This window comes from Abramis brama (genome assembly GCF_963993115.1).
Source record: "Abramis brama genome assembly, chromosome: 10".
Classification (NCBI taxonomy): domain Eukaryota; kingdom Metazoa; phylum Chordata; class Actinopteri; order Cypriniformes; family Leuciscidae; genus Abramis; species Abramis brama.
In genome coordinates, this window is record NC_139972.1 from 36,684,771 (window position 1) to 36,694,899 (window position 10,129).

Below are 10,129 nucleotides of genomic sequence, written 5' to 3' on the forward strand. Positions count from 1 at the left end.
TTTATGAAAAGTAATGTTACGTAACTGTTTTGTTTTTTGTTTTTTTTCACCTGGGATGGGCTTTCTTTTTTCTTTTCTTTTTATTACAACATTTTTATTTCTATTTTTTACTAAATGTAAAGGCCCTTTCACACCAAAAGTGAAATGAATAAGCCTGAAGGAAATGCAAATCCACACCCCTAGAGGGTGCAGCTCAAACAGGTTTCTTCAGCAATAAAAAATGAAAACACAAATGTGATGTTTATCTAAAGTCATTTTTGCTCATTGTTGTTGAATTGGACCATTGAAGGTCAGCAGCAAAGACAGTGGTTAATAAAGTGAGATTAAATACATAAAGTATATTTTTGTAATTTAACACAAGTGAACGTCTCCTCGTGGTGCTCATCTCAAAGAGGCACAAGATCTCTTCCTCGCACCTTCACCTGGACTGTTCCCTGCTGGGGGAATGATCTGCCCAACTCAACTCGAGCTGCTGAGACCGTAGCCATTCTCATGAAACGGCTGAAGACGCATCTTTTTCGGCAGCACTTGATCCAGTAATACTAACCCTTTCTTTTCTCTTCTCCTCTATGTCTTTTTTTTTATTTTTTTATAAACTGCGTAGACTAAACTGTGAAGGGTCATAGCACTTATTGTCCTATTGTTAGTTTAACTGCTTCTATTGCTCTCCTCATTTGTAAGTCGCTTTGGATAAAAGCGTCTGCTAAATGATTAAATGTAAGTGTAAACATTTAATTATTGCAGGATTGCGTAATATTCTGAGTTTGCGTTTCACTTTCTTTCTTTTTTTTTACTCATTTTGAGGAATACTGAATCTGTTTTTGTTAAAGTGAGATGAGTAAATGCATGTTCACATTAGTCTAGAACTACAATAACCATCATGTTCACACACAACGCCTCTGACATGATTTCTCTAAACATGGGGACAGGTGTGAGTCAATAAATGGGAAAACAAAGTAAAATGTTACTTATTTGAAAAAGTGACTCAGATATTTTGTGGTAAATTTAAAAGTAATGCCTTACTTTAGTAACTCGACACAAGTAATCATCCCCCCCAACAGTGATTATGGTTGAGCTCAGTTCATGCTCCTATTCTTAACACCAGCTGATGTTGTGTAGAGCTCAATAGTGCTCACACACTTTATCAGCAGTCTCGGTTCCGTTCACACACCCCTACCGTCAAGACCATACCCATAAGTTATCCATAAAATCAGAGGGAAATGATAGGTGAATAACACTGATGTAGAAGCACCAAACCCTAGTTCTAGGCTTGACATAAACGTGTCCCTCAAATCAGGAACATGTTGGTGAAATCAGGTTCTTCGGTTCGCAAATCATTTTCTCATTCTCCTTTCCCATAGGGATTTTTTTTAAAGTCTTCATTTAAGTTATAAGCCATGAACTAAAACAACCAGCTGAGGTGATTAACAACATTTCAAACTTTTATTTGAAGCAAAAAAAAGTATGTGAAAAACTTTGAATTGATTTTTTCTTTTTTCCTTTTTTTTTCTTTTTTTGTTTTCCTTTTCTTTCAAATTGACAGAAGCTTAATTAATTAATAGCTAGATTAAAAATCTTGTAAAATGGAACTGCTGTTTGAATTATTTAATTAGGAAGTGATATGGCACTAATGGGCTGAGCCCCGGATGTCATCTTTACATCTACAGGACCATCATCATCATCATCTTCTTCAGAGAGCCAAAGCCTGATCCGCCAAACTCAAGATCCAGGCAGGATTACCCACTCCAGTGAAACTTTAGCCCCGTTTCAAAGAGACTGGCAGGGATTAGACAATTACCCGTTAATGCTCTCATCTGCCAAGAGTCCACAGCAAACAGTCCTCATCTGGGCCCGATTATACATGTAAACACTCACACAAACACTCTTAAAGTATCACTCTACAAGAGAAACAGCCTACACTTGCTTCACACACTCGCACACACTGCATTCGATCACTTTCATTTACAAACACTGAAGACACAGATCGAGAAGTCCATTTCATGAGGTCTTCTCTGAAGTTATCAGTAAATGTGAGTGCAGAGGATGGGAAGATATCTCGGAAATATAACTGGACTTATATGATACTGGCACGATAAACGATGACCTGGAGTCTGTAAAACATTCCTTCTCTTATGATCAACTTTATACAGAAGTGCATGTTATTTACTATGGTGTTTGCTTGTACTGTAAAAGACTTGTTATTTTAGTTTATTATTTTTGTTAGTTATTATTATTATTATTATTCAAAATCCCTTACCCAGTACTACATTTCTGATTGCCTATTGCTCTAGTAAAAGCATGTTTTCAACCTCCAAATCTCTCTTCAACAGGTTTTGAAAGTATGTAGTAACTCTGAAACTTGCTTTAAACTGCCTTACACCCTTCAATATTGCCTAAATAACCTTCAAAGTTCAAGACTTTTTCCCCCACAATTTTTAACAAGGCTCTCAAACAGTGTGTTTTCCTTCTCTAGTTATTATTAGCATTATGCAAAAACAATATAAGTCCGTCCTAGTTAAATGACATGAACATCACTGGAACACACAGTATATTTGGAGGTTTTATAAGTGAAAGCAGGACATGAAAACAGAGAAATGCACCCTCATGAATAGCATATTGATGGTTTGTGAAGATCCGAGGACACAGAATGATTGAGGGATGTAGTGAATAAAAGGAGTGAGGTGATGTGTCTGAGGCAGGTTTTCAATCCATTTCCCTGCGGATTTGAAGACGTCCTGTTTTACTTTTCCTTTCCTGCAGGAAGCTACTCCACACTGTGTGCAAAGACCTCACACACACACACACACACACCATTTCAATCACATGTGCAAATAAATAAGAGCACTTATAACCAGATGCACAGCACACTTCACAAATACATTTTTCTCACAACACGCTTGAATGAATCAATGTTCTTCGTCACACGGTTCATCTTCAAGCAATCTAGTGCTTGACTGCTCTGAACTTTCATTCTGTATTAAATGTTTGTCCGTTTTTTCAAACCTGTGCTTTACAATGATTTCCGAGACACTTTTAGCAGAGGGAAAGCTCCATGAATTATTAAGAGGAAAACGAATGCATGCTGAGTGTGAGAGAGATGAGGAGATGACGTGTCACGGCCGCATGAATGTCTCTTGTTGTCGTGGAGACATGATGCGATAAGATCTCCCATGATTCATAGCCACCCACATGTAGTCTTTTGTACTGTGGTACCGTGGTTGCTTGGCGACCGCAGGTCATGGGGGGGTCGAGTCTTCACCTGAATTATACCTGCATACTCGGGTTATTTCTGCTCCATTAACTTTGAGGATTTAAACATGTCAACTGTCACTTTCTCTTCATGCGTGTAAATGCATCTGTGTGTTACTGTAGCCGTGTTAGTGCAGTGTTGTGAAGTGTGTATCAGAAAATAGTAAATATAAGATAATATGATAATATAGTAAGTTTTTGTTTATCAGAAAAGTTTTTGATTCTTTTAGTTTAATATGCACCATTGCACTTGGTTTAGAGCAAGAGAAATAGGGCCATGTTTATATAGGAGTAAATTTCCACTGCCTTTACTCTGAATTGTCAAATTAATAGTGAAGACTTTCAAATTCATTCAACGTTTCAATGTTTGTACAACATATAGCCTAATTTCACAATACTAAGCTTAAATAAGCATTTCATTTTGAATGTTTGTAGACTGCAAATGATCAATACAATGAGATATACTGAAGGACGGACACACACACAGAGAGAGAGAGAGAGAGAGAGAGAGAGAGAGAGAGAGAGAGAGTGTGTGTGTGTGTGTGTTCCTTTGATGATGTCCACCTGTCACAGTAGGAGCAGGAGAACATCCCTCCGTCTTAATCCCTCTTTCCGTTCCTCCATTTTCTCATCTCTGCATGCACTCTTCCCTCCCTGTCTGTCCCTGTTATATGTGCATCACTGACATGTCTTACTTTAAACCAGAATGGACCTTAATGATAAGGTCAAAGCATTGTGACTGATAATGAAATGAAAGCACTGGTGAAGTGATGATCTATGTAACTTTATGATCTGCATTTGATAATGACACTGATGATGTGAAAGGATTAACAACAGTTTATCGCAGGAATAACATACTCACTATTTAAAAATGTGAAATGTGTGTGTGTGTGTGTGCTTGTGTGTGTGTGTGTGTGTGTGTGTGTGTGTGTGTGTGTGTGTGTGTGTGTGTGTGTGTGTGTGTGTGTGTGTGTGTGTGTGTGTGTGTGTGTGTGTGTGTGTGTGTGTGTCTCAGAAAGTGCAGGCATCATGACTTTTTGCCATTCAAAGTATATTAAGCACACATTACAAACTTATGCATAAATTTCTGTCCTCTTTCTCCTTCTCCTCCCTCTTCCTTCCTTCCCTCTCCACACACACTCGCTGTTCTTCTCCTCGGTGAGCCTGGCAAACCATGGATCTTGTTCACACCTGAAAGAGCATTTTTATTGCTATCTTTGTAAATCTGTGGCTCGTGTTGGGGCTGACAAACCTGGTGAGTTTTTATAACTAGGAATATTGTGTATATTTATTTTTTAAAGTAAAACATGTTCGTTTTCTTGGTGGAAAATTTGTGATGTGTTCATTATTTTCGTAGATATTTTATTAAACAAAATCGTTGTTTAGCTTAATTAGCAAAGGTTCAAATAAAATGTAGGTTTACAGTAAAACGATTATACTCCTAAAATGTAATGCCAGGATTTTTTAAAGACCAATTGCTTTGTTCTCCAGCTGAATTTTCTGAAACTTTCAGTTGTTTATAAAAAATAAATAAAAATCAGCACATCACGGACGAGAATAGATTTTTAATATAATTCGCATAGACTTGTGATGACGTTTTTTGTTCAATGTAACATATGCTAGAGACAGGCTTGATATTTTTATTATTAAAGAACATTGGTAATTGTTGCATAATATACAGGCTACGTGTGACGCTAACAGCGATGACTAATGAGTTCAACTCACTCATTTCCACAACCATAATAACTTAGGCTACACGATTTCCTCATTAATGTCCTCAGAAGATAAATAGCCTAGGCAACTTAACACGTTTTACTTTAATCATTTTGTTGTGGAGTTATTTAATGTGTGTGCAAATTTTAGCAGAATGAAGTCACTGGTTAACGGTGACCTGGGTATGTCGAAGGCTTCGGCAATGTCGGAACTTAAAAAGGAAGACTCAATTATAATATACTTTATAACATTTAACTTTTAAATTCCAACATTTTTTTTTAATACCATAGGAAATTAAATCATGCTATTATAGCTATGTATTTTATCTCATTTATATTTTAAGGGTGGCTGAATGTGTGTATATATATGTATATACATACATACATACATACATACATACATACATACATATATATATATATATATATATATATATATATATATATATATATATATATATATATATATATATATGTATGTATGTATGTATGTATGTATATGCATACAAAAGGCTACGACGTAAATTAAGATCTCAAGTAGCATAGGCTAGCCTACCGTACAACAACATAGTTTATATATATATGTTGTTGTACTGTAGGCTAGCCTATGCTACTTGAGATCTTAATTTACGTCGTAGCCTTTTAACAAACCAGCACATGCACTGCTCGTTAAGAAGCTAAAGCTTCAGAGCATCTCAGGTCAAACAGTGCTGAAGAAAGGTCATAATAATCCAAAAGTGTATATTCTTAACGCAAAAATAAATTAAATAAATTACAATCATAACAATAATAAATCCATCAAATAAAATAAATACATAATAAGTGAAAATGTATGAACTGTGGCTAATCTTCATGAAGATTATAAATGTGTAGCCTATTTAAGCTTATGTTATGTGACACACATGATTTGGATAATTAGCCTACAGTCTGCGGGTATCAATTGGCTGCATGGACACACAAGGACAATTAATCTAAATCTGAAGTTAAAACACTTGGTGTGTTGAATAGCTTATTGTAAGCAAGTGGCCAAGACGAATTAAAAACCTGGCAGCCACTGACCTGTGAAAAACCATAACCCATGTTTTAAAAAACACCATACAGATGCATGCGGAAAATTACACAGACGCAGCCGCACACTGTGAACTGTAGCCTATTATTATTTATATATTTTTAGTTTGGTTGGTTAAAGTGTAAAGTGTAAAAACTTTACGGCCAAAACGTTTGAATTGAACGTTGAGAAATGAATTTCAGTATTAATAAGTATGCTGTTATTACTATTAGCCTAGTAGTAAAGTAGACATATGCAGCTATAACTTACTCTTTTAAATATTCACGTGCACTCTAAAAAATGCTGGGTTGTTTTAACCCAATGTTGGGTCAAATATTGACTAACCCAACGTTGGGTTAAAAATGCAATTTAAAAATGGACAAACCCAGCCGTTGGGTTACATTTTTAATGTAACCAATGCAATTTGTCCATTTTTTTTGCATGCCACATTTTTTCATGCACAGACTGTGAATTATTAAATGTTTTTTTTCACCACCATGTTTTATTCTCGGTTATCGTGTAGGGTATTTTGCCATAATCAGTTAATACGAATAAAGAGGGTGGACATCCGTCTAATTTGCGTATACGTAAATACATAATTTACTTACGGATATTTTTCGTGCTAGGCCTATACTTAACTGTGCTTCTGGGAATAATGTGGTAGGCCTACTAACGTCATAGGTAGGCTAGTGTATCTCAGGACACCAGTCATGCACAAATTGGTTGGTGCTGGAAGATGCAAGTTCTGTCATTTTCGGCTACATGTTGACATTTTTTAGATATGCATTTAAATCCATAGCATAGACACACTCAGAATTGTTCTAGCTGCATAATGGAGGTACAGCCGATATTGTGGGGCCACATCCACCAAAACACACATTAGTGATCAGTCGTATTATCCTTTAATTGGTCCTTGACAAACACTTAAAGTAGGCTAACTTACTAATATATGCTTTAAACTGAATAGAACTATTCCCAGAAATTTGTGAATATCTCACGAAATAGCTATACAATAATGTAAAACAAGTATGAGCCAAATACAAGAGTGATATAAGTCACATCATGACACTGAAGAAAAATCACAAAAGATAAATGAAACCGATCCATTTAAAGGAACATAACAGGAATATTGTAAATAATAAGTTAGTTCAACATTATAGATATTGGTCGGAAATTGATGATAGTAACATAACTATAATATCATAATAACCGTTTGTCCATATTGTGCGTAAATGGTATAGCCTATAATTCCTTGTCATGAAATCTCTTTTTCTATTAGATTTTAAGAATGGTTTGACTGCGCACGGCTCCTGCACCTGTTATATGAACTAATTATGTCTTCCAAAACTGTGTCGGTTTCCAGTTGTTGCTTCAATTGACGCGCTGAGAGACATAGTTCAGAATTTAGAGGGTATGAAGCAAAATAGATGAATCGCTTTCGAAGCATAGGCTACGAATCAGGAAGCTTTATGCCCTACCGCATCCAATATGTGTGAATGTGAGAGAGTGTGTGAGGAAAAGAGAAGGCGGGCTCATACGGAGAAACCAAACCACAATTTGCCCTCCTTCTCCATGAGTATCTAGTTGAGGAGAAACTCTGAAGCGCGAGAGCTTTCTAACATTAAGCTGCACACATCCAAAAAAGAAAGAACGAAACATTTGTGTAAAAAACTCTCTCTTCACATGATAGTTTCGACTGTCATCAACAGAAGACTACTAGCATTGCTGAACTGTTTTATTAGTCCACGGTTCTGTTTTGGTGCAGGTCTGCGCGCGCAATGATGGCCACATTCCCAGGCCCTGAGGATAACGGCATGATCCTCATGGACACTACCTCGAGCTCAGCGGAGAAAGACCGGACAAAAGACGAATCTCCTCCGGAGAAGGGACCGGACAAATCCGACCCCACACAGAAACCACCGTACTCCTACGTGGCGTTAATCGCGATGGCGATCCGCGAGAGCTCGGAAAAGCGTCTCACGCTGTCCGGTATCTACCAGTACATCATCAGTAAGTTTCCTTTCTACGAGAAGAACAAGAAAGGATGGCAGAACAGCATCCGACACAACCTGTCCCTCAACGAGTGCTTTATTAAGGTGCCTCGGGAGGGGGGTGGCGAGCGGAAGGGGAACTACTGGACACTGGACCCGGCGTGCGAGGACATGTTCGAGAAGGGCAACTACCGGAGACGACGGCGCATGAAGAGACCGTTCAGGCCTCCACCGACTCACTTCCAGCCTGGCAAGTCTCTGTTCGGCGGAGACGGGTACGGTTACCTCTCCCCGCCCAAATACCTGCAGTCCGGGTTTATCAATAACTCATGGTCTCCCGCGCCTATGCCGTACACCTCCTGTCAGATGAGCGGCGGGAGCGTGAGTCCCGTTAACGTGAAAGGCTTGACCGCGCCGTCCTCGTACAACCCGTACTCGCGCGTGCAGAGCATAGGTCTCCCGGGCATGGTGAACTCTTACAACGGCATGAGCCACCATCACCACCACCACCACCACACGCTCCCTCACGCGCAGCAGCTGAGTCCCGCGACGGCGGCTCCTCCTCCGGTGTCCGGCGGGAACGGGACGGGGCTTCAGTTCGCCTGCGCGCGCCAGCCCGCGGAACTCTCCATGATGCACTGCTCCTACTGGGACCACGAGAGCAAACACTCCGCACTGCACGCGCGAATCGACATCTAGCTCGGGCGTCGCGAGACCAAACTCAGATCAATACTGTACTCGCTAAAAGACTATAAAAACAAGGTCCAGCGATCTCAAAAAACACATTTCATAAATCGTGCGGGTTCTAGGGACTTATAAGAAGGAGAAACTTTTACTGGAGCCTCGAATTATGGAAGCACTGGTCTCCTGCCTGATGCAAGGTTTCATATTTTTCTTCGCAGACATTTGTGTTCTGAATGTGTATAAACTGTTCATTCATATAAGAAGATGGCCAGATCATCGAAGGTTTATCATCGTCATGGAATTACAAATCATGTTTACCTGAATCCGTTCACAACATACTGTCAATGACTTTGGAGTGAAGTATTGGGTTCTGAACCCTTTTCCCAATTCATATTTTTTTTATTGTCTTTGCTTTTGAATGTTTAAGGATGCAGTGGAGCTCTGGACAGGTAGATAACCCGGGGACACAAACACAACATGTACACCTGTGTTTTGGCCTCTTGATTCCGTGATTAAGGGTCTCGTAGGGGTCAGGGGACGTGACTGCCAGTTTGGACTGTTTTGTATGTACTTTGTAAAAAACAATTAAATAATTTTAATGCCTATGACACATTGGGACCATGTTTAACTAGCACTTTTCAGTCTTTTTTTAAATAGATCTACTTTTTATTCTTTAATAAACTCTTTGTCAACATGACACTGATTTTGGATTTTATAATTTATATAGGCTATAATTCTGCTATTATTATTATTATTATTATTATTATTATTAATTATTATTATTATTATTATTATTATTATAGAACAAGATTGGCGATTTGAATCGGAGTGCTATAACTGTTTAGCCACTGGCCTTCCACTAATATTTGATCGTGTTTAGGAGCCTACTTCATGTTCATACAGGCATTAATATAGAGTTTTATGCCAGATCATTTAACTTACTGTATGAAAATAGTTTCCAAATAGGAATACGTCGAAAATAATTTGTAAAAATGACTTCTAAAGTTTCTCGTGTAAAAATAGTCAATTTTATGCGAGTACATATTAAGTAACATTTGGGCCTGTCGATGAGGAAAATTGCGTCAACTTTTAAGACAAATTATTTAGCTGAATTTGTAAATATTTAGCCCTGTCAAATCAATGTATTCGAAATTATTGGCCGCATCTGGTGTCAACAGCTTTTTAACATGTCGCCTATTTCATGAATAGTTTCGCCTTTTATCGCTTTTTATTTCGTGTCTTTAAAAATCATTTTACTAGAAGTAGGCCTACGTGGTTGCTGTAAAATACAATGCAAGTGTATATCTATGAATTTATTAATTAGACAGTGAATAATATGCACATCTGAAAAACTTTTTTTACCAAAATGTATGTTTTTTCACGATTCAATTTACCATAAAGAAAAATCTTCGCAAACATTAAAATAACATATTTCGATAACTGTC

At 37.9% G+C, this 10,129-nt stretch overlaps 1 protein-coding gene across 1 annotated transcript; it reads left to right on the forward strand.

Moving 5' to 3' along the window:
* Positions 1 to 4,383: 4,383 nt before the first annotated feature.
* Positions 4,384 to 9,374, forward strand: foxl2a (forkhead box L2a). The gene is made up of 2 exons (XM_084127234.1): positions 4,384 to 4,504; positions 7,775 to 9,374. The coding sequence occupies exon 2, from the start codon at positions 7,788 to 7,790 to the stop codon at positions 8,697 to 8,699; it is 912 nt and encodes a 303-aa protein (XP_083983360.1). The 5' UTR covers positions 4,384 to 4,504; positions 7,775 to 7,787; the 3' UTR covers positions 8,700 to 9,374.
* The last annotated feature ends 755 nt before the right edge of the window (positions 9,375 to 10,129 follow it).

Excerpts from the sequence above, each read along its gene's own strand:
- foxl2a (XM_084127234.1), top strand. The coding sequence starts at position 7,788 with ATGATGGCCACATTCCCAGGCCCTGAGGATAACGGCATGATCCTCATG.